This window comes from Orycteropus afer, unplaced genomic scaffold (genome assembly GCF_000298275.1).
Source record: "Orycteropus afer afer isolate SDZICR_OR568_19922 unplaced genomic scaffold, OryAfe1.0 scaffold00098, whole genome shotgun sequence".
Taxonomy (NCBI): domain Eukaryota; kingdom Metazoa; phylum Chordata; class Mammalia; order Tubulidentata; family Orycteropodidae; genus Orycteropus; species Orycteropus afer.
Window position 1 is genome coordinate 6,186,364 of NW_006921685.1, and position 25,861 is coordinate 6,212,224.

A 25,861-nucleotide genomic window follows, 5' to 3' on the forward strand; every position below is an offset into this window, starting at 1 on the left:
GAGATGGATTGACATGGTGGCTGCGATGATGGGCTCAAGTATAGCAGGGATTGTGGGGCTGGCGCGGGATAGGGCAGTGTTTTGTTCTGCTGTGCGTGGGGTCGCTGTGAGTTGGAAACGACTCCACGGCACTTAACAACAGATACACTCCTTGGAGAGAACAAGCAAGAGATAAAGAAAGGCTACTCAGGCACAAAGAGACAGCTCAGGGGGTAGGAGTGCATGGAGGGATGGACACAGGGAGGCGGTAGCTATCAGAAGGAAGCGGGAGAGGAGAGGTTGCATTGTGCTAAATTGTGGTCAATGTCATGAGACAAAGTGTATGTGATCTGCTGTATAGAAAGTGTATTTGCTCTGTAGATTTTCACCCAAATCACTATCTATATATCTGTGTATATCTATATCTATATATATATATATATTTTAATTGTGCTTTCATATATAAAACAACTATGTTGTTGTTATGTGCTGTCGAGTCGGACCCGACTCATAGCGACCTCTCTCCTTGGGTTTCCAGGCAGTATCACTACAGAAGTAGATTACCCCATCTTCCTTCCGAGGAGTGGCTGATTGGTTTGAACCACCAGCCTTCTGGTTAGCACTCAAGTGCCTTAGGCACTACACTACCAGAGCTCCTAAAACATCTGTACGTCTAACTTAATAGAACCTGACTGAACTCCCTAATGAGTCATTTCCAAATAGAATCTGAGGATTTTTCCAGGATAGAAAAGGAGATGCTGTGCTGTGAGAAGGCCTGTGGTTCATTATTTAGTCAAACTACAAAAACATGATCAAACTCTTAAAGGGAATTTAACCGTTCTGCAAAATGTATGGCTTGATACTGTCAAAGCTCCTTTAAGAGCCACTGTCTGTTACAGCTTTGCTTAACAGTAAATGTAGGCCCTTTAAACCACTAATTGTATTTCAGAAGTGTAGCAAATAGCTTTGTTTTGATTTATAGTTTATTATTTTTTTCAAATAACTTAGCCCAGTATATCTACAAATGTTCTCCCAGGTCAAATTTTAATGATTCTTAGATTTTTGCTGCCTTGGGAATTATATTGAGGCCTTCTATTTTATTCTCAAGGACAGTTCATTTTGTTGTAACTAATACATTATTTTTGTTTAAAAAAATTTTGTGAGCATGTCAGTTGGTCTACCAAATCAGAAACTAAGTCTTGATAATTTTTATGCCTCGAATAAAACATACTTTACTCAAAGAATGTATTATCTTAAAACGTAATTGAAAAATAGAACCAGTGGTCAGTTGTAAGCATTGCTAAGGAAGTCAAATTTTAAGACTTAATTACCAGTTTGCATTTGCTGTCAATTCTGACTCAGGGTGACCTGATATGTGTGGTACATGTGTGAAATTATCAACAGAGGTCGCTATGAGTCAGTCCAACTTGATGGCACATAGCAACAACAACATTACTTGTACTCCCCTAGTTGTTCTCCTGAAGTGTCAGGATATGAATTACAGTCAGCCTACCAGAAACTGTGAATAACTCAGTCTCTTTTTAACTCTTGGGTCTTTATTCCTAAATGTCATTGTCAAGCAGCAGGGAGAAAGGCTCAGAGCCCCTTCTCTCAGAACCAAGTATGTTTCGGTATGACAGGTCTTTGAATATGCTTGTAAAGTTTCACCTGTGAACTTCAATTTTCATCAGTGGATCATCTGAAAAGCTTATTTATTCTTACATGTTATCTTGGTGAGTGTAAAATCCAAGTAGTAACAGTAATAGCATCATCTGAACCTCACTTCAGGGGGATAGCGTGAATCGGGATTACCCTGGGGCTGAACTCTATGAAGTGGTCAGACACACACCTCTACTCTCCAATCTCTTCACCAGTTCTGACACCAGCAGTCTCTCCCACGACACTCTCTATTTTTCTGGGTTCAATAACCCATCGCAATGGCCACCCAAAACTCACAAGACCACACTTTACATTTAAGTGGTTTATTAAGGAAGTAACAAGGTACAGCTCAGGATCAGGAAACATGTAGGCAGTCTCCCTTCTTCAGTGGAGGACAGCTTTCTCCACTCCTATCAGCTGTGCAGGCCTCCTTTCAGCCCGGAGGACAGGCTCCTCTCAGCATTGACATCTGTCACTGCCAGCTCTGCCACTGGGCCCCTTCCAGGCCCGTCACCGTCCTCAGCGTTACAGCCCTCAACCCATGTTACAGTTCTTTGAGGAGGTTCCTTGCATCCTCTCTTTGCTTCTCTCTTCCTTCTGCTGCCTCTTGTTGCTTCTATTCTAGCTTCTGTCAGAAAAACCTCTGTGGGGTTGGCTGCTTGTATAGGTCTCCTTGTCAAGTTCAAAGCACAACCCCTCCCAGTGAGGGCCATAAATTTACCAATCCCTTCTCAGTAGGCCAGGGACACTTCATTTGCACAATCTATCATCCCGTCACTTTAAGGAGCATACCACAGAGCAGGCTGCAGCCCAAGACCAGACAAAAAGTATCAAACCCAGTTGTTTACAGCCTACCCAGGATATGTCAACCAACCTTGCAAAAGTGACAAGCCCTCTAGAGCAGAAAACTAGGGCTTAGGGATAAAAAAATCTTTCAAGCTGTTTTTCCAAAGAGCCAAAGCAAAAGGCCACATAAAGGAACTAATTTCACGATAAATTGTCCTTTTCACTGAGCTACTGACTGGCCCATCTACATTCAAGTCTACCTAGGCTATACGTTTTCATCCTTATTACAAGGTGCTTTCAAAATCATTTCACTGGCATGTCCTCATTCTGACACAAACCCTGCAAGCCTAAAGAGACTTAGAATTCAGCCACAGAAAAATAATTTCTGCCATAATAAGCAAAGGACAGATGACAAATGGAGAAAAATGTTTAAAGCTCACTGCAGGAATAAAGGGCTCCTGTAAGTCAGTTAAGAAAACGAAACCCAGTAGAAAACAGGCACTAATATCACTGTCAATCAACAAAGTTCAGACCGTGGGAAAATCAATATTATTTCTTCAACAGAAATCAAGAAGGGAAAAAAATAGACATGGAAACCTGTAGAGTAAGAGAAACAGTCCGTTCACTAAAGAAGTCATTTGAATGGCTAAAAAACATCATTAAAAGTGATCAACGTCATTAACTATCTGGGAAATTCCACCAGAATAGCTGAACATAAATACTGATAACACCAAATGTTAGTGAGGATGTGGACCTACTGAACTCCCCACATATTATTTGTGGGAATATAAAGACGTATGATCAGTGTGGGAACAGATATGTCAATTTTCATAAGAAAACTGAAATACACCAGGCTTCAAACTGGTTCTTCCCAGTTCAGTCATGGCCAGTGAAGCCAAACAGGAACGGACCCAAATTTGTAAAAAGTGGATGGAACAGAGTAAGAGGAACAGGAAAAATTTTGACTCAGCACCTTGCTAGAAATCTAACCTCCCTCGTAGAAAACATGAACTCTATGTGCACTGCATAGCAACCAAATTTTTTGACTAGCACAATCAAACAGCAGGGGCCCACAAGAAGATGGCAGCTGACCACACCACTTTCAACGTGTGTAGCTCTCTCCAGTCCTGGCAATAACCCATTCTCCTACACCAGGCTCTTAAAAGGGCTCACTAAGCCTCTTCTGAATTTCCTATTCCAAGACTCTGACCCATTTTGATTATTCTTCTTCACCCAAATTTTTAAAATTGGGGTCTGTTCCAATTTTGTTCTGTCAGCCATGACTGAACTGGTTTGAACTGGTTCAAAGCCTTGAAAGATACCAACCCTATAACTCAGGGTATTTTACTCCTAAATACTTGCCCAAAAGGAATGAAGATGACCACAAAAAGGTTCGCACAAGATGTTTGTATCAGCTTTATTCGTAATAGCCAAGTACTAGAAACAGCCCAATAGTCCATTAACAGGTGAAAGGTTAAAACCCTGGCACACAATGGAATACTATTTGGTAATTAAACGGAACAAACAGCTGAAACACAAGTAATCTCAAAACATGCTGAATGAAAGAAACCTTACATGAAAGTACATACTATGTGGTTCCATTTATATGAAATTCTAAGATACACAAAACTAATCTATGGTGAACTAAACCCTAACATTGGTTGCCGGTGAAGCTTCAAAGAGCAGAGGCTGGTTGACAAGGGAAGTGCAAGAAGTGACTAGATGATGACATTTTCTGATGTGATAGAAAACTGTTCTGTAGATTGTTAGGGGTCTGGGTTACACAGTTGCACATCAAAATTCTTCACAGGTACATTTAATATTTCTTCACCTCACTGTAAATTTTACCTCAAAGGAAAAAACAAAACCCCACCTCTGGTTATTGATATGCTGAAAAGGTTATAAGTCAAATATAGCTGTCTACAACTTAGAAATGCATAAAGAAAAACCTGGATTGATAGATGGATAGACACGTGATATAAAAAATATAGCAAAATGTTTACTGTAGACTCTAAGTACTGGACATAGGGGTGTTTATAATTCATTTTCTCTGTATGCTTGAAACTTTTATATTAAAATGTTGCATGAAAAAAGCAGCAGTAACCTTTTGAAATGTGTGGACTGTTACTTGGATACTGATTCAAATAAACTTAAAAATGACATGTCAGATAGATATTTGATAAGAAACTTTTGGAATTTTTGGAGTGATAGTATTTTTAGAGTCTTGTTTTTTAAGAAATGCATACTGAAATATTTTACAGGTAAAACAGCACTATCTCTAGATATACTTTAAAATTAATAGGAGGGGGATTAAGTGGATGGAGAAATAGGTCAAACAAGACTGTTACCTGATAACTATTGGTTATACAGGAAGCTCAACCAAAAAAAGAAAAAAATGCAACCACTGCCATGGAGTTGCATCCTACTCATAGCAACCCCTCCTGGAGTTTCCAAGGCAGTATCACTACAGGAGTAGATTGCCCAACCTTCCTTCTGAGGAGTGGCTGGTGGGTTTGAACCACCAGCCTTTTGGTTAACAGTCAAATACCTTAGGCACTACTCCACCAGAGCTCCTATATGAGAAATTATATTTTTCTATTTTTGAATTCTGTAATTCTGCATTTTTTATTTAAAGGAAAAGAAACTAAAGGCTATAAAGACATGTCACAAAAAAGGAAATCTAAAGCTCTCAAACATGAACAGTGCTACCTCATAATAAAGTACCTTTGGGGAAAAAAGGGGGAGAAATAAAAACCTATCACACTGGCAAATAGATTGATAAACACACTTATTAACGGCAAGGCTATGGGTAAATGGATTTTCAAGAGGCAAACTATGGAAGGCTGTATAACAAAACCACACTCAGTGTCGAGTCGATTCCAACTCCTAGCAAACCCCTTTGGTTTTCTGAGGCAGTAAATCTTTACAGAAGTAGATTGCCCAGTCTTCCTTCCATGGAGTGGCTGGTGGGTTTGAACTGCCAAACTTCTGGTTAGCAGTCAAATGCCTTAGGCACTATGTCACCAGAGCTCCTTACAGAAGGCTATATAGTAAGATATAAATTTTAGATATAAATTACAAATGAACATACTCTGACCAGGGAATTTATCCTTCAGAGAGATTTATATATGTAGAAAATAATACATGTCTATGTTTATACAAGGTACTTCATGTGAGTATTGAAACAGCATAAGACTGGAAATAATTTACATATTCATCTGTAAGGGACAGGCTAAATTACATCCATCGGCACTATACAATTAAAAAAGCATGATGAAGAATTTTATATACTGATATGGAATGATATTTGGGACATATTAAGTAAAAAAGAAACAAAGTAGAGAGCAACATGTATAGTATGCTGTAATTTATATTAAAATTGAAAATATATCTTAACATTTTCTTATATATACACACTATGCATCTTGAAGTTTACATCAGAAACTGACAAGGTTGCCTGAGAAGGGAAACTGAGTGGCTGAAGAAAAGGACAGAAGGGAGACTTATCAAGTATACCCCTTTGATTCTCTGTATTTCCTTAAAAAAATATAAGCAATTTTTAAATTACCCTACTGTTATTTTTGTATCATCAGGTCTTAAGAATCAGACTAACATTCCTATGTTGTTTGTTGTTAAGTGTCACTGAGTCGGACCCAACTCATAGCAACCCCTCCTTGGGTTTCCAAGGTGGTATCACTACGGAAGCAGATTGCCCCATCTTCTTTCCGAGGAGTGGCTGATGGGTTTGAACCGCCAGCCTTCTGGTTAGCTGTCAAGTGCCTTAGGCATTACGCTACCAGAGCTCCCAAACTTCCTATAGATGTCTGCAATTATTTCCCACTCTGCTAAAATCAGGGAAGGAAATATATTGTAGAAATTGATTTTTTCAAAGCCCCTGAACTAGGGCCTACCTCTGCTTTACTACTGAAAATGTCTGTAGTCTATAACGCGAGACTTACCTATTGAATGTGAATCCCTTCACATAAACTCTCAAAACAATGGAATGTGTTTCATCACTAAGAGTAGGTTGTAACCCAGAGAAAAATCTCCAAATGAGAATCTGCCAAGATTCTTTAGGGCAGAGGACATAAATAGGACATGTTTACAAATAAGCAGTCACTGCATAAAAATATCACCAACATGGAAGTGGCTTTCTCCTTCTCCCTCCTCCCCACACTACAGTAGTGCAAAGGACTTTCAGCCTTCCACCCTAGAGCAGACTTACCCTCCTTTCCCATCCAGCTGAAGCTCTGGTCACTCAGGCATAGAGGGACAAACATTCTGGCTTCTTATTTCTGCTTCATTTTCTTGTATCAATGTATTTTAGATCAGCTTACAACCTTTAGCAATCTCTTTTTTGGTATCTACGTACGTATCCACATTCTCCCTTGCAGTTCCTTGAGAAATAGTTAGGCAAAGCAGAATATGGGTACCCTGGATATATATCATAGTCTCCCCATTATTTTTGACAGCTTTACAATGATTATAAAGACATAAAGGACCCAAATAGAAAAGGGAAATTCAGTCATTACTTCTTTCAGGAGCAAATAGTGATGCATAACCTAGTTTTTTCAATTAGAGAAATATGTCTTCTGATTTAATAGAAATAAAAGATTACTCTATTTCATTATGTGCTTTTCTACCTCTCTCCTCCTCCAGTAATTTGCACCTTGTCAGCCATCATTCATTCACTAGCATACAATACACAGTAACTGAAGACACTAAAGTGTATGAATTCATAATACATAATCATTCATTCACTAGCATACAATACACACAGTAACTGAAGACACTAAAGTGTATGAATTCATCATACAACTTCACAGGAACCAGCCGCCTTTTGTACTAAGAACTCAGACAACAGCATGGCATGAAGTTGCATCCTTTCAAGCTTACCCATTACATAGCATTTTAATACTTTTGTTCTCATTCTTTCCCAGAGAAAATGAATTTAAAATAATTACAAATGAATTAATTCCTACCAACCCCACTCCCATTGGACCCTGAAGATTTTTTCCACAGCAAATTAGATACCTACTACTTAAGGAAGAGAAATAAATCATATTTTAATAGATCACACCACTACAGACACAAGTTCTCAAAACTTGGTACACTCAACCATATATGAATACATTACCATCTAAAGAAGGTATTAAGCTGGTTGATTAAATCATGGTCTTACAGGTGATTAAAAAACAAACCACACATTTATGTTGCCATTTATGTTAATACACCAGGGACTTGCTATAATAAAAATATATTCAAGTTGTCTCACACACTCCAATAATAAATACTCTTAAGTAATTTCTTCAGCCTATAACAAGCCTTCATTTGACTACTTACAGTACAATAATTTCATAGCCTAGCTGGTAATCAGATGGTTATGTATTAAATGAGAGAAGACAATCTCTCTTCCAGATAGCATCTCTCAGAAATCTGGGCTAATTCATTTTTAAGAACTAGAATTACATCTCCTGGAAACTACATGGCAGTTGTCATCCTGAGAGCAAGAACAAGGCAAAGAGAATACACAGGATTTTAATTCTCCTAGAGAGGTGCACATAGTTAATTAATGACTACATTTTGAAGCCAGCCACTTTGATCCAATATTTAAATAACAAGCTGTTTAATATTAAAGCAGAAGGTACTGCCACAATGTGACAGAAATACAGCTTTATCTATAAACCCTTCACAAAATGATACATTAAATGCTGCTTTTATTCAAGCAAGGCACCCCTATGTGTTCTAGTATGGGATGTGCTACCCCACTGAAAAAAAGCAAATGAGGAGAATTAGATTTTTTTCTATTTAGAACTGGTTTAAATTCAAATGAAACCATTAATGTTCTTACCAGTCTGGACTGTTCTGACATGTCATTTCACAGTTTTAAGACTAATAACATCCTTAAAGTTTACCCAAAATTCATTAAAAAAAGGGGGGGAAATGGGCTTCAGACAATTTTTGAGATATAATTTCCTTCTCAAGTAGACAGGCACCAATAATGTTATTGCCTTTAGGAAGGCAAAAACATTCCTATAGGCATAAATGCCAAATTGTTACCATTTACACTTACTAACCTCTGGCATTTTTCTTTTGATTCATTTTCTTTAACTCTATCATCTTTATCTAAGTAATCATAGACACTTAAAACTGAAATCACCACCTATCACTAAACCACACTAGTCCAAAAGTCTGAAACTGTTCCTTGTTTTGGTGAATATCTGGTTAAAATAAATCAGTATTTTATTCCATGAGAATCTTCAAACCAAGAGTTTTACATCAGAGTTCTAAATTCATAGGCAAAGAATAAAACTTTGAACAGATTATTTTTTAAATGGGAGAATGGTTTTACAAGGCAGTGCTGAATAAACATGTGTAGTTTTTACACTGGGTAATATCCTACATGAAAACAAATTGATAACATAAAATAAAGATAAGATTTTTTAATCAGATCCTAGACAATTTAAACAAAAATTTAAATTTGTGGTTTATTTCATAATCCCAAACTGAATCTGCTTTTCCCTTTCTTAACAGTCCATTATGAAATTTTTCTTAGAAGCAACTACCCAAAAACCCCAATATCCTTTCTCTAGCAGTTGCTGCTAATCAACTGGAACTTTGTATCCCATGTCCAAGAAAGATGTACAAATGAGATGCTTCTTGCTTCATCCTGGAAACAAACAAACAAACAAAATGTTCATTTGCTCAAAATGAAAAAAAGACTACACATATTCCCATACAATGTGAACTTACAAATTCAGTATTCTTTTCTTTCTGATTTAGTGCATGTTATCTGACAAATCAATTAAGGAAAATTAGTTACACATTATTAGTGTATCTTGAAATGATGATAGATTTTCAGAGTTGAGCAAAGAATATATTTTAAGTAGATTTTAGCTGATGCAAGTATTTATCTAACATTATAGGATTGTGAGACTTTATAAGCTTCTTGTATCTAAAACTACCCTATGAGCTATGATAGTAATTAGATGCCATCATGTTTTCAATGAAGACATCACTAGTTAAAGAGTCTCAAAGGAATGTACCAGTACATGTAGCAAATGATTTACAATAAAAGATTTTATGAAGGAAAAAGAGGCTGTTTAACATTTAGTCAAAGGAAAAGACATCAAGATATATTTAACAAAATTTTCATAGTTAACACTATGAAAATATACTTTCTAGGATAAACCACCTTGAAAGGAAGACTGGGCAATTTACTTCAGTAGAGATATTATCTCAGAAACCCAAGGGCGGGGGGTCACTGTGAGTCGGGACCAACTCGACGGCAGTGAGGACAAACCACCATTTTTTTAAATGCCATTTTAGGAAAAGAAATACCCTGCTTTCAAATGCATCTTTTAAACATTTTTAAAATAGGAAAAATGCATTTAAACTATGTTTGTTGTTATTTGCCGTCGAGTCGGCCCCGACTCATAGCGACCCCTCCGTGGGTTTCTGAGGCAGTATCACTACAGAAGTATAGTGGGAAAAAAAATCTAATATGAAGAAGGTTTTCAGTGTATTATCATTTATAGCTAATAAAGGTGAACAAATTATGAGGTACATATAGCATGATGAGTATTGGGAATGATGCATAAAAATTCTATATGGGGATAATGCTCCAAGCCACTAGATGATCACTGTTGTTGTTCAGGGCTTTACAATCATACTGAATTCTATTTCCCAGATGAGTTTTCATATCTTATATTGATCCTTCAACTATGATTACTTTGTTCTTTATAAAAAAGAGAATGGTTTCTGTATTACCAATTACTGAGTTAAGGATTATTAATTTATCATTTGGAAACAATATATACATTTATACCTCTTGAAATTACCTTATTTGGAGTCCCTGGAAATCTTATTTTCCTTTTGGACACGAATTCAGGAACAGTTCAATATACCTATGGTCTGAGGATGACAAGCAAACAAACAAAATTAGTTTAAAAAAGTAGTGAAAAATCAGAAAAAATAATGGAATTGTTTTTCTCATAGTTCAGACAGCAACTCAAACCTTTTGCCACTTCCTTCCCTAATTAAAAAGAATTAAATAAACCTAACTCTGGATAGAAATGTGTAGAATAATTTACAAATAAAATATTTTAAAACCTCAAAACAGATAAAGTACATATAAGCAAAGACAGGAATTAAAAATGGTAACAAACACTGTGAGCTGCACTTACGAACATGGGACCGATCCTTGAGCATAGCTGCGACAGCATCCTCATGGGTATCGAAGTGCACATCAGCTTCTCCAGTGGCCTTCCCACTAGAACTGTATTCCATGGTGATTCTAACAGGCTTCAGTGGAGCAAAAAACTAAACAGTGAACAAAGGAAGCCAAAAGAGAGTATGTTAGAACCAGATCCACATTCTAGAAGTCTCGTGGCTTTGCATTTTTCTCTCACTTTGATTCATATACTTGATACGTTTGTTTTTAGGAAATCTCCTTAAGCAATAAAGCATTACACATTTACAATCTCTTCTGACTTTTCTAATTTTGCCTTCAAGATTACATTTCGTTATCTGTTCACAGAGAATAAAAGCTCTAAGTGTAATTACTATACAAATGGTTTACAAACTTTTTCTAAAACAAGGACCAATTTTGTTATTCTTCCCACACACATCCTTCCATTTCTAAAGACTAGCCATAGTGGCTAAGACACTTGCCTGCTAACCAGACGGCTGGCGGTTCAAACCCACCAGCCACTCCTCGGAAGGAAGAACGGACAATCCTACTTCCGTAGTGATACTGCCTCGGAAACCCAAGGAGGGGTCGCTATGAGTCGGGTTTGACTCGACGGCACGTAACAACAACAACAACAGCCATCAAATATATTTCATTTATTTTATTTACCATTTTTTAATCAGACATGTACCTCATAATCAGTTTCATATCAACACTACAGAAACAAGAGCTACTGCACTGAGTTATTATCAATTCAAACCAAAGCAACAGAATGCAATGCTTTAATGTAACTATACAGCCTTCACCTGGGTAAAAAAACATAGTTCCAATTAGGCCTTTTGAAATAATGAACACAGCTTTGAAGTCTCATTAACTGAAGACTCTAGACTGGAAACTACTTTAAATATATGCTCTCAAGTTCACAGTCAATTAAGGACTTTGTTGTTCTCTTTTCATTTGATACAATATCTATTATAAAATAAAAATATATTTAAAATTCCTTTTCTCCAAAATTAAGGAAATGTGATACTCAGTCTAATGAAAGCTCTAGACCTGGCATTTAGGAGAAATGGATTCCTGTTTAGGGTATGACTGCTCTGTTGCCAAGTGCCTCTGAGACCCAGTATCTCAAATTAAAAAATGAACAGGTTGTGCCAAATTATTCTAAAAGAAAACTTCCTTAAATACTAAACTTACACCATATTATTTGGTAGCTAAAAATCGTACACTTTCTTGACTTAAAATGTAACAAAAATCCACATTTCTCAGCTACAGAAAAAGGAAGCAAACCTCTAGAACAAAGCAGATGCCACCTTACTATTTATATTTAGATGCTCCAGAAACACTGTATTTTCTCCTCTATCTTCCCCAAATTAATAGAGGTGCCAGTCTGAAACTTTGCTGAATCTACCGAAATCGGGTAGTATCTTACTGTTACACACATTTATAATGTCTTGGGCATTAGCTTGGAAAGGCAATCCTCTCATGTGAACAAAATGCAGTGAAGGCGTAGTTCCAAAATCAACGGCCTCTGTTATCTTCTCTGACATCTCCTTAGGCAATTCTGAAAGGCAGAACAAACAAAAAGCAGTGTCAAAAACATTAGCACTCCAAAGGTTATTAACAGCTTATAATTAGGTATGGCCTTTATGCCAAAATCCTCAATGTTTCTTGAACCAATTAAAAAAAACACAAAAAACAAAACCAACCTCACAGCTATTGGGTCAATTCCAACTCATAACTACCCCCATTGGGTTTCCAAGGCTGTAAATCGTTAGGGAAGACTTTCTTCTGCAGAGCATCTGATGGGTTCCAACCACCAACCTTTAGGGTTAACAATCAAATGTCTTAATCCTACACCACCAGAGCTCTTTTCTTGAACAAATGTTGTTGTTGTTAGGTGCCGTAGAGTTGGCTCCAACTCACAGCAACCCTGTGTACAACAGAATGACACACTCCTGGTCCTGCACCAGCCTCACAATACCTACTATACCCCAGCCCGTTGTTGCAGCCATTGTGTCAATCCATTTTGATGAAGGCCTTCCCCTTTTTCGCTGACCCTCCACTTTACCAAGCATGATATCGTTCTCCAAGGAATGGTCCCTTCTGACAACATGACCAAAGTAGGTGAGAAGTCTGCCCATTCTCGCTTTCAAGGAGCATTCCAGCTGCATTTCTTCCAGGGCAGATTTGTTTGTTCTTTTAGCAGTCCATGTTACTTTCAGTATTGTTTGCCAACACCACAACTCAAAAGCATCAACTCTTCTTGGGTCTTCTTCATTCAGTGTTCAGCTTTCATATGAATACAAGGCAATTAAAAACACCCTGGCTTGGGTTAGGTGTACCTTAGTCTTCCAAGAGACATATTTACTCTTCAGCACTTTAAAGAGGTCTTTTGCAGATCTGCCCAGTGCAGTATGTCATCTGAATTCCTGACTGCTCCTTCCATTAGTGTTGATTGTGGAATCAAGTAATAAGAAATCTTTAACAACTTCAACTTCTTAAACAAATAGGGAAGCCAAAATGATCTGAAATATCCACCATCTAACAAGTATCACAGGAGCTCTGGTAGCATAGTGCCTAAGGCACTTGACTGCTAACCAGAAGGCTGGAGGTTCAAACCCACCAGCCACTCCTCGGAAGGAAGGTTGGGCAATCCTACTTCCGTAGTGATACTGCCTCGGAAACCCAAGGAGGGGTCGCTATGAGTCAGGGGCGACTCGACGGCAAACAACAACAACAACAACAAGTATCACCTGAACACCCAGAACAATTTAGTGCCTCAAACCAAATTAAGAACAATTTTTTTTAACAGCAGCACACACATTCACTGCCATGGAGTCGATTCTAACTCACTGCAACCATACAAGACAGAGCAGAACTACCTCATAGATGTTTCCAAGGCTCTAAGTTTTTACATAAGCAGACTGCCTCCCCCATCCTTCTCTCATGGAGTGAATGGTGGATTCAAATCTCTTACCTTGTGGTTAGCAACCAAATGCTTTAACCACAGCACCACCAGAGCTCCTTTGTAACAGCAGAGAGATGGTAAGTGATTATGAATGAAACCATAAAAGGAAGAGAAACTTTCTGGCATAGGTACTAAGAAAACAATATGCTCACAAGATAATCCCAGGACACCAGTTAAAAATGGATTTATCAATCTCTAAAGATTCTAAATGTTGTTCTGGGGTCAGGAATCAAAACACTATTTGAATCCAGAGGCAAACAAAAATCCTTACTTCAGTCCATAAATATTCTTGTTCTCTATGTAAATCTTTCCCTAGCTTAAACTTTACTTCCTTTCATTGTATCTGTACCTTCCAACTTTTGACAAAGAATCTACAACTATGATTAAGAAGTCTAACAAAATAATTAAGTCCTTCTGAATATTTTCAAAGACCATACCATACTTTAAAAAGAAAAAATGCATGCTCATGTTGTTCATTCACAGCACTATTTACAATAGCAGAAAGATGGAAACAACCTACGTGCCCATCAGCAGAAGAGTGCATGACCAAACTATGGTACATACACATACTGGAATGCTATGCAGCACTGAATAATAATGTAGAGTCTGCAAAACACCACATAATATGGATGAACTTGGAGGACATTATGCTGAGTGAAATAAGTCAATCACAGAAGGACCATTATTCATTGTTGTGGAGGGTCAAGGTTTATATATGGAGGGAATCTTTCTTTGTTGGTTGTTAGTTGCTAGGGGTGGGAGGGGAGGGAACACTGAAAAAAAAAATGCATTGACCCATGTCATTTTAGTTTTGTATTTCTCACTGTACATAAATTATACTTCAATAAAATGCATTAAAAAAAAAAAAAAAAAACTAGTTGCCACAGAGTCAATTCAGACTCATGGTGATCCCGTGTGCCAAGGAAAACCACACTTCTTTGGGTTTTCAAAGCTGTGACCTTTCAGAAACACATTACCAGGCCTTTCTTCCAAGATGTCTAGGGGTGGGCTGTTCAAGCTGCCAACTTTTCAATTACTAGCCAAGTACTTAACCATTTGCACCATCCAGGGACTGCCATGCTACACTCAAAGGCAGAGTAAATCTTTCTCTGCAACTCAATTCCCTTTCCCTATAATGTTACAATTTCATACAAGATGATCATAAAAGTATTACTGTAACAAAAATTGAAGCCTACAAGACAGCCCGAACAAACTCCAAGATGATGCACGTCCTTACCTACTTCCTTCTCACTGTCAAAAGCTGTCATGGGTCGAATATCCTCATTTATTTCATGCTCTTCAAAGACCATTTCTGGCTCAGTTATATACTTAGCAGTAGGAGAAGATGCCATTTTCTTTCCCTTATGAGAACCAACATGTGTTCGAACTTCATTTCTTCTGCTTGGAAATATCTCTATGTATCTACATCAAAGTAAAAGTGAACAGGCATAAATGATAAAAAGTAACTCTGAACCCATTTAAAACAAACATGTATATGTTATAATGTCAACAGCTTATGAAACACTGGTGACCAAAGATAACAGATGAGGGGAAAAGTTAAGAATAGATAGAAGTATTAGGCTATAGGTATTCTCAGAAGCTCTGGTGGCATAGCACCCAAGGCATTTGACTGCTAACCAGAGGCTGGCAGTTCAAACCCACCACCCACTCCTTGGAAAGAAGAATGGGCAATCTACTTCCGTAGTAATACCATCTTGGAAATGCAAGGAGGGGTCACTATGAGTTGGATCCAACTTGACAGCAGTGAGTTTGGTTTATTCGTTTTGTAAGTATTCTCACTAGTCACTGATTTAATCCCCGCCCCTCCAAGATAATATTTCTCTTCATATACATTTAACAATATTCTCTATCCTGTTTGTCTTCATAAAGAAAACTATGCTAAGGTTAAATTGTGTATAGAACAGAATTAATGTGATAGTAAGGAGTTTTTCTTTTTATAGTTGGTCAACAATTTCTTGAAGCCTTATAGTTCAATTCTGTGGAAATTAATCATACTTGTAAAAGATGTCTAGGTCACAGTATTTGTAGAGCTAACTCGCAAAACTTCACTAAGTGCTGAGAATTCAAGAATTAAATAGCAATTCTGACTTACTATCATAGTGGCAATGGGACTGCTTATTAAATCCAAGTTTCTGAAATCAGTTTCTAACCACTGCTTTTCTGAATCAGGTTATTAAATTTAAGCTGTAAAGTAATTTCTTCTCAGACCTATGAAGATTACATTGGAGCCATGTCTTAATTTATTAAAGAAGGTATTTGTACACTGCCTTAATGTTATCACATAAAAACAGAACACTGACATGTTCCAAAATATAAGAAGATATGAAGAGTGCCAGAAGAAAATTGTGAGGAAGGGAGAGTGCTTTGCATATACTGTCTTCATCTAATAAAATGCAATGAAATGTCTTAACTAGTTTTACAAACAGATCCAGAAATACACTGGTTTCCAAAGTGGAATCATTTTTTAAAGGAGCTGAAAAAAGGATAATAAGCGGTAAACAGTGATTTAAAACTTAACACTATTTTAACTAAACCTCCAAAGTCAAAGTTAAAATGAGCCATCCATCATTACATGCATCCTGATGTAATGTGATAAGGGCTTCAAATTGGTTCTTCCTGGTTCAGTCATATCCGACAAAGTGAAACAGAACGATTCTAAATTTGTAAAATGTGGGTGAAATGGGACAGTAACTAGAATGGGAAAAATTACTGGTCGACATCCTGCTAGAAACTTAATCTCCTTAGAAAACAAGGGCAGCATGCATGTTACACAGGAACCATCCTCTGACAGGCAAACATGGCAGCGCACCACGCCACTCTGCATGTGTACTGCTTTCCACAGTCCTAGCAATAATCTAATCTCCCACATCAGGCTCCTTACAGAGCTCCCTTCGCTTCTTCTGAGTCTCCCATCCCAGGGCTTCCATCTATCACTTTTTCTGTTCTCGTTGTCATTTAAAAAATTTGGGTCTGGATCCACTGATACAGCCAATCCAGAGAAAGCAATAAAGTATGCTTGAAGCTTGGCAGCAGGGGAAAAATGGGTCTGTTCTGATTTCATGATTTCACTTCACTAGCCATGACAAACCAGTCTGAACTGGTTCAAAGCCCTGAAATTCAGTATCACTCATCATCTACGGTGTATCCTTATCACAGTATTAACCTGAACCAATTCAAAACTTTAGCTCTAAGTTCTAGTTTCCAGGAAATTAAAAAAAGGTAATGGAACAAGTCAAGTGACACAACGAAGAAGCAATAAAACAAAGACAGAAATGAGACACTGTTAAAGACAACTGACCAGATTTCTTCAAAAGTCAATGTTTTTTTTTTAAGGAAGAAATAAAAATATTGCAAAGGCAAAGGAGGCCTGCTCTAATTTAAGAGAATCAGAGATATAACAATCAAAAGCAATGTTCCGACCTTACTTGGATTCTGGTTCAAACAAACCAACTGTAAAAAGACATTTCTGGAATAATTGGCAAAATATGATTATGGACTGGCCTAAGATATTAATAAATTATTGCAAATTCTGTCATGTGATAATGAGTAATACAGTGATTACGTTACCATACATTACTTTTTTAAAGATGTACACTGAAAACAGATTAAGAAAATTAAAAGGTTAATAATTTGCTCATCTAAGTGATAGGCTCCTCATACTATCCTGTGTTTGGAAACTTTCCCAGTCATATTACAATATATTCATCAAAACAACCTGATTGATGTGTGACACTTCTACATCATTAATATCGACTTCACTTACCGGTTACCAATTTCTTCTCTGTGTTTCAACAGCGCTTGGTTGGCCATCTCTGGTTCTTCAAACTGCACATAGGCTTCACCTGTTTTTCTTCTCCCTCTGTAGTCCATGACAAAAGTAATGTCTACTATATTCAGCCCTAGGATACCAAAAAGTTATTACAAATGAGTGTTGCCAACAGTTTTTTCACCCTCAGTAAAAAAATGTTATGCTGCTTTGCCTATCCCAAAGTTGGATACATGCCTACCGAAAAGAAAATTTTTATACAGTCAAAATACTACATACCTGTATTTCCACAATGCATGTAATGTTTAGGGTCTAAGAAACCCATCTAAAACAGACAATTCTCACCTTTTCTTTTTTTGTTATTAATTATGTATCAGGAGACAAGTGAGATTTAAACTAAGACCACAATTAATGGTGTGTATTTTACATCTAGCAATGGGACAAATAATTCTTTTATATCATATAAACTGTTACTGTTGTAGATAAATATGATCACTATTATGAGCAAATAATTTCTTTAATAGTGGGAAAAACAATATGAAATAGTTCTGAAATCTGACCTCCTCCAAAGATCTGCCCAACAGATCCAAACTTTTAGATAATCTATAATCTTGGAAATCTGGATCAAGAGCTCTCCCCTAAAGAAACTAATATAATTATATGCTGTTAAATTAGAAAAGGTTCATATAAGGTATAGAAAAAAGAAGATGATGGTGAAAAGGAGAGAATATGAGGTCCCAAACATGTACAGGGACCTCAGGTGGCATAGCGCCTAAGGCATTTTGCTAACCGGAAGGCTGGAGGTTCAAACCCACGAGCCACTCCTTGGAAGGAAGACTGGGCAATCTATTTCCATAGGGATACCACCTCAGAAACCAAAGGAGGGGTCGCTATGAGTTGCAATCAACTCTATGGCAGTGAGGTGTTTTTTTTAAAACATGTACCTGCAAAGAAGTCTACAATGTCCTTCTCATTGCAACTGTAAGGAAGTCCTCTCAAACGAACCACACCATCATTTACCACAGGTGAAGATTTAACCTGCAGGCTCTTCATTAAGGCATCCACATCTTCGTTGTTTATTTCATATACTACAATGAAAAAGAACAAAAGGTACACAAAAGCCCTATCAAAGAAAGACCTTAATAAAAGGAAAAAATCATACATATATATGTATCACCACTTGATAGGCTACCAAAGAATTAAAAAAACTAGTATTTTAAATTTTTATGTACTTCTTTGGAGAAAATAACAAATGACATATATAGACCATTATGTGACTAGCATAACTCATTTAATTCTTACTATCTGCAAGAGAAGCTTGGTCAACATGCTTATTTTATAGATAAGAAGCTGATAGTATCTCCCCATGCTTCATTTTCACAAGCTGTACTCCTAAAATCTACTACTTCACTGTTGTTAGTGATCAAATGAAAACGTCTTTGAAAAGTATAAAGCACTAATGCTATGATCCCCAAAAGCCTGACTCTAGCTTCACATACCTTCTACATACCGTTGACCCATGTACATGCGGTGCTTTTCTAAGGCTTTCTGAACATCCTGCTCTGATTCCATTTCAATTAAGGCATCACCTCTTCGTTTCCCATCTCTATTTAAGAGGAAATGTATTCCATTCTCACCATTGCGGATTCTGCAGTCTAAATATATCAGTAACATCAAGTAAGAGCAGAAACAAACTTTTAATTCAATTATACAAGTCCCTAAGAATGCAATTTTTCAACTGGAAAACAAAGCATGAACCAAAATGTCTGTCTTTTTTTTTTTTTTTTTTTTTTTTACATAAAACCAACCACAGATTATAGTAAACCTACCAAATATGCTATTGAGGTAAACTTATTACTTGATACCGAATGATTTTGTATTCTAAATATACTTATTACATAAAGAACCTTAACCCCATGTTTCCACTAAGAGGTTAAGCTTTTTCATATGTATATATTAAAACATCAAAGAAAATTAATTTCATACTACATAATTTTAATATTAAATACTTCTGTTGCATTCAGTCTTTAAATCTGGTATAACACAAATGGTACTACACGGTGTCACTTGGTGTGAATATATAACTATCCAAAATGAGATAATTACCAAAAATCAAATAGGATACCTACACCATAGCCTGACTTGGATTTGGGGAGATTGCTGCCTTTTACTCAGATATAATTAGAAGACAAAATTTTAGGGTATTTAAAGCAAACATAAAGTATACCTGAGAAAAAGTTAAGGACATCTTCCACAGTGCATGACCAAGGCAATCCTTGAGCTCGAATGAGAAAAACATCATCCACTTCCTCTCCTAACTTGGAAGGAGCCAGCTCATACTCAGGAAGTGGTGGAAGGTCTTCCAGGTAGGTGGTTTTGGACTCCTTCCAAAATAAGTGAAAAAATATAAAAGTACTTCTCTGACAACCTAAAGAATGTTTATTTTCTAAACTAATGCTCTAGATGTTATTCTTTAAAAAAAAAAAAAAAAAAAAAACAATGCCATCAAGTAGATAGATTCTGACCCATGGTGACCCAGTGTTACAGAATATAACTGCTACATAAGGTTTTCTTGGCTGTAAATCACCAGGCCTTTCTTCCACAGTGCCACTGGGTGCATTCAAACTATTATTTCAGGGGCAAGAAGTAAACTTCACAAATCTAACTCATCCTGTTTTGGCCTAGATGGCTCATCCTAAATCAGCAAGCAGGTATTTGGCAGGACATAAATTTTACACAAGGCTTGACTTCTTCAGCCCCCGTTGTTGTTGTTGTTAGGTGCCAATGAGTCATCTCTGACTCATAGCGACCCCTATGCACAGCAGAACAGAACACTGCTTGGCCCAGTGCCAGCCTCACGATCTTTGCTATACCTGGGCCCATCACTGTAGCCACTGTCTATCCATCTTATTGAGGGCCTTCCCCTTCTTCGTTGACCCTCCACTTAACAAGCATGATATCCTTTACCAAGCATGATATCCACCCCACATTACACTTAATAATGTATTAGTTAAGACAAAACAAGAAGGCGTCCCTTCAGTCTAACAAATACTTGAGTAACTTATATAGACAGTACACTATATCAGGCCCTAATCTCAGAGTTTACAGTCTAGAATAAGATAGGAATCATACAAAACTGCTTTCAGTGTTATAATGAAAATATGAAGTACCATAAAATTTAAAGTAGAGCATTAACAGAAGAAGAATTTGGACATGAGATGGGCCTGAAGGAAGGACAGAATTCTGATAAGGGTATATAAAGGATAGGGCATTGGAGTTTGAGAGAGATGAGGGGGAAGAAGCACTATACAAAGGCCCATTGGACAAACAGCAATTAATCCCAGTTGGTTAAATTGTAGGGTACAATTAGAAGCCAAAGAAGATGAGCTGGCAAAAAGAACTTGATTCCATATAACTGAGGGACTTCAGTGTTAAGCCAAATGTGTGTCCTTAACTTGGGAAGCAAAGGAGAGTGGAGTAGGTAAGTCAATAAGGCAGCAAGATGTCTTGGAAAGATTAATCTATCAACTGGTATATCAGACAACCTGAATAAGAGAACGATCATAAATGGTCTTAATAGCCATACCTGAAGAATTCACTATCACCTGGGAAGACAACTTGCACTCTTTTGAGCAGAGAAATGATACATTCCTTTGTATCCTTCCATCATTTTCATGAATGTAATTTTAAGTAGTCAGTAAGCACCAATCTGTAGCACTAACATGTAGTAAGGAGCTCTGGTAGCGTAGTGCCTGAGGCACTTGACTGTTAACCAGAAGGCTGGTGGTTCAAACCCACCAGCCACTCCTCGGAAGGAAGGTTGGGCAATCTACTTCGGTAGTGACACTCCCTCGGAAACCCAAGGAGGGGTTGCTATGAGTCAGGTCTGACTTGACGGCACATAACAACAACAACATGTAGTAAATTTTTAACAAATGACACCATTATAGCAAATTTCACAGAAAAAAATAATCAAGTAAAGAGATAAGCCAGATCACAAAAGCTTATTAGATAGTTGAAAATATTTTCCTTTTTTAAAATAGCTACTTTTCTCCATTTTCCCAGAATTCCATAAGCATCACAAGATTCTACAGAAAAGGGCAGAAAAAAGTATTGGCCAAGATTCAAATCAGTTAGCTCAGCCACTGGCAGACAGTAGCCATGGTGATTAGCTTCCCAGTTTCCTTAAATTCAAGGAGAAGCACAAATTGCATTAACATAAATACGATCCAAGGCTTTAGGGGCTGGGAAATCAAAAAATGTGGAGATACTTCCCAGATGCCACGTAAACAGAGGAAGAGAAAGGCAAAAAATATTTGCAATGTGAGTTCTTCAAGTACCCACCGAGTGACTTTAAAATAAACAAACAAAACTGTAGATCATTCCCAAGTCCCCAAATTGTGTCTAGACGCCCCCTTCATTCGCCCATTCCCCTGTCCCGCATATCAGTATCCAAACTGCTCTCCCCGTCGACGGCGATTCACGATCCTGTCAGAGGAAGTGGTGGTGCAGAGGTGACCTTCAGTAAACTGGGGCAGCCGGCCTTTCCCTGGGGACACAGGGAAGTGGGGCGTGCTGGGGACAAAATTCCTTCCCCACGAACACTGCCCACGCACTATGTGCGTGAACCTTCGCCGCCGCGAAATGTAAGGCGCGCCGAGGAGGCCAGGCCTACTGCTCTGGCTGCTCCGAAACTCCCAATCCTCCGCAGGGTCCGGCCTCCCAACTTCACAACCACCTGGAGGGAAGCGAGAAGAATGCGGGGTAGGGGCGTCAACAGCCTCACACGACCTACCATGGGCCTGGAGGGAAATAAGGCCTCAACATTCACCCCTAAACACACTTACACTGCCCAACCGACCACAGACTCGATATGAGAACAAAACAAGGAGAAAACCCAAGGCCTGGGAGAGAGTCCCTTGTTCTGGGACCCAACAGGAGGCCAGGGCGGGAGGGGAGGCGGGTGTGCGGCCCGCGCCGCGCATCCCTGGGCGCGCCCGTGGGGCGCAAACGGAGGAGCGCGTGCGCGCGGCGGGGAAGGGTCCCGCGCGCGACCTTGCGTGGCGCCCACGTACCTGGCTGTAGCTCCGGGCCGGGCCCGCGGCCGCCGCCAGCGACTGCTGCAGCAAAGGAGCGCGCAGGGCTGGGTAAGAGGCGGCAGCCGCAGCAGCGGCAGAAGCAGCCGCGGGAGAAGGCCCCGCCAGCCTCCCGGCGGGAGCAGGCCCACTATTGAGGCCCCGCGTCTGGGAGGCGGCGGCCGCGGCGGCCCCAAGCAGCAGAAGCAGGCGGCGGCGGCCCGAGACGCCAGAGGGGAAGGAGCCTGCGGCCGAGTAGAAGGGCAGGCAGGCGGCGCCGGTGCGCCGGCAGCTGCTGCAGTTACAGCCGCAGCCCCGGAGCAGCGCCCCGAGCACCCAGCGCGTCCCGGCCATGGACTCCGGAGGCGGCGCGGTGCTTGCAGGCGGCTGCGGCTGCAGCGCAAGCGGACAGGAAGCGGAATCCAGGGTCGGGGAGGGGGCGCTGGGCACATGCGCCGCCAGCTCCGGGGGCAGCGGTGAGTTGGGAGGAGTCGGAGGAGAGGCGCCGCTCCGCCCGGTCTCCGCCCTCGGGGCGGGGTCGCCGGTCTCAGGCAAGACCGCTGTGGTGTTCTTTCACTTGATAGAAACCAGCTCTAGAAGTAAGGTCAGAACGAGACGAGGGCCTTCGTACTCTGGGTATATCCGTGAGTTGGAATACCTAGCCACGGACGCCCTGCAATACCCCTCGAAACGCGTGACATGAGAGGCAAAAGGGCAGTTTCTGGAAAGTTTTGAGACCCTGATTAAAACAATAAGTTGGGGTAATATCAGAAGAGATTTAGTACCCCTAAGCCTGAGAAGGGGGAGCCCTAGTGGCTCAATAGATAAAGCGCTTGGCTGCCAACGAAAAGGTCGCTGCTTTGAACCCACCTGCCGCTCTGCAAAAGAAAGATGTGGCTATCTGCTGTAAAGATTTACAGCCTTAAAAACTCTATGGTGCAGTTCTGTGCTGTAGGGTCCCAGGGTGATTTTATGTTTGTTTGGTTTTGGTACGCTTAAGAAGTGTGCTGAAAGCCAACTTTCTTTGTTTTAAAATGAAATGTATGGGTACTATATGCTGATGGGAGCTCTGATGGCATGGCGCCTAACGCATTTGACTGCTAGCCAGAATGCTGGCGGTTCAAACCCCCCAGCTACTCCTTACTCCGCGTAAGGAAGATTGGGCAATCTGCTTCCCTAGAGATACCGCCTTGAACACCCAAGGAGGGGTCGCTTTGAATCGGGACTGACTGGATGGCAGTGAGTTTGATTTTTGGTGATATGCTGACAATGTATACAGCAAAAATAATGAGACAATGTATTCACAAATTGACATGCAGAACTTTGCAAAAATAACAGGAATTCTTAGCGTAAAAAAAATGGAAAAAGCTAATAGAATTTTTATGATTGTGGAAAATTTCAAAAATTGAAAACTTACAGAATTTCAGAAATCAGCATTTTTCAGTCTTTTCCATTTATCCCAATCCCTCCAATAATGTTTTCTTTGATGAAATCCTTTAAAGAAAACTGCAAGAATCATTTCAATCACCATTTCAATATCTTAAATTGATAATGTCATCAAACAAAAGATGTCCACGCTTTTCTAATAAATTGTTTTTGAGTTTTGAGAGTATCCATTTTAAAGTTTGACTTGTTCCCCTTGACCTAAGTCTCTGGATGGTGCGCACACACTGCTAACTGAAAGGTTGGAAGTTGGAGTCCATCCAGGGGTACCTCAGAAGAAAAACTTGGTGATCTACTTCCAAAAAACTCAGCCACTGAAAGCCCTGTGGGGCACAGTTCTACTCTAACACACATGGGGTTGCCATGAGTTGGAATCGACTGGACAGAACTGCCAAAGGAAAGCTCAGTATTTCTCAGAAAACCCTTTTCCACCCAAAAAGTGAAGAACAAAAAATCTTTCGAGCTTGACTCGTGTACTTGGAGTTTCAAAGAGAACAATCTTCATCATCTGGAAGATTTAGAAATCTTGTTGTTGTTGTTATGTGCCGTCGAGTCCGACCCGACTCATAGCGACCCCTCCTTGGGTTTCTGAGGCAGTATCACTACGGAAGTAGATTGCTCCATCTTCCTTCTGAGGAGTGGCTGGTGGGTTTGAACCGCCAGCCTTCTGGTTGGCAGTCAAGTGCCTTAGCCACTATGCTACCAAAAAACTTCCCTTTTAAGCAGGAAAATGTGATTAATTCTAAGTAAGGGTTAGCCCCTCCTTGACAGTGTATCACAATAAAGTATAATTTGTAGACATGTTGGGAGATTCTACCTGAATTTACTCTTACCCTCGTTTTCCATAGCAGGAGTCATAGTCCATAATATATAAATCTGAATGGATTAGGAACCTAAATGCATAGAAAGGAAACCTTATAGTTTATAATCAGTGGTAACACCTAAGCATTAAGATGTTGTTGTTATTGTTAGGTGCCGTAGAGTCGTCTCGGACTCATAGCGACCGTGTGTACAGCAGAACGAAACACTACCCAGTCCTCTGCCAGCCCCACGATCCATGCTATACCTGAGCCCGTTGTTGAAACCACTGTGCCAATCCATCTTTTGAGGGCCTTCCCCTTTTTCATTGACTCTCCATTTTACCAAGCATGATAGCCTTCTTTAATTTTACCTTAGAGCAAGTTGAAGAGACTATACGGAGAAAAGGGAACTAACTTTGAATATTTGTTCATCCAACAAACATTGTTTGTTTGTTTACGTATATCTGTGTGTGTTTCCAGGCACTGTGCTATGCACAAGGAGCTCTGGTAATGGAGTGGGGAAGGCATTTGGCTGCTAACCAGAAGGTCAAGGGTTCAAACCCACCAGCTGCTCTGGGAGAGGAAGATGAAACATTGTACTTCCATAAAGATTTATAACCTTGGAAGCCCAATAAGGGTCGCTATGAGCCAAAATCAACTCAACAGCACTGGGTTTGGTTTTTTGGTGTTATGCATGGTGGATTCAAAGATCTATTAGGCATACCGGCAAATAACCAAGTCACATTTGGATTTGTATATGTCTAGATTTTTAGAGAGAACAGCAAGTTTTGTTAGTTGAAACTAATGACTTCTAGAACTAGATTTTAAAAGTTGTAATGTTAGTAAAAATTATCTTTAACCCAAATAAATATAGCCCTCTCTAAGGATAACTATGAGTTTTGAGGCTGAGCCTCTGGTGTTTAAAACCCAGCGAGTGCACCTGGTGTATAGGTAACAGCCCAGCTTGTAGACTGAGACAGACTAGGAAGTAGGAAGAAGGAAGAGGCCATCCACTTCTGAAATAATTGGCCAGGGAAAACCTTATGAATAGCAAAGAAACACTGTTTGGTACATTACCGTGCACCTGTAGGAATAGTCCGTTTAGGCTGAAAGGCTCTCAAAATAGGACCGGGAAAGCGCTGCAACATCTGAGTAAACCCAGCCTTACTC

The 25,861-nt window shown here is 39.3% G+C and overlaps 1 protein-coding gene across 1 annotated transcript; it reads right to left on the reverse strand.

The window, feature by feature from the left end:
* Positions 1-10,288: 10,288 nt before the first annotated feature.
* GRSF1 (G-rich RNA sequence binding factor 1) lies at positions 10,289-22,802 on the reverse strand. The gene is made up of 9 exons (XM_007942780.1): positions 22,449-22,802; positions 19,601-19,757; positions 18,873-19,028; positions 18,318-18,461; positions 17,371-17,506; positions 14,824-15,008; positions 12,058-12,179; positions 10,611-10,746; positions 10,289-10,338 (listed from the first exon to the last, which is right to left on the reverse strand). Exons 1-9 carry the CDS (start codon positions 22,800-22,802, stop codon positions 10,289-10,291), a joined length of 1,440 nt encoding a protein of 479 aa, XP_007940971.1.
* Between the last annotated feature and the right edge of the window lie 3,059 nt (positions 22,803-25,861).

What these genes read in the sequence shown, in the direction of transcription:
- GRSF1 (XM_007942780.1), bottom strand. Translation starts at nt 22,802, where the DNA reads ATGGCCGGGACGCGCTGGGTGCTCGGGGCGCTGCTCCGGGGCTGCGGC. An exon ending in CGGCCCGGAGCTACAGCCAG is followed by an intron (nt 19,758 to 22,448) that starts GTACGTGGGCGC and finishes TTATTTTGGAAG; the next exon opens with GAGTCCAAAACCACCTACCT. An exon ending in CATTGTAGACTTCTTTGCAG is followed by an intron (nt 17,507 to 18,317) that starts GTACATGTTTTA and finishes TTGGTATCCTAG; the next exon opens with GGCTGAATATAGTAGACATT.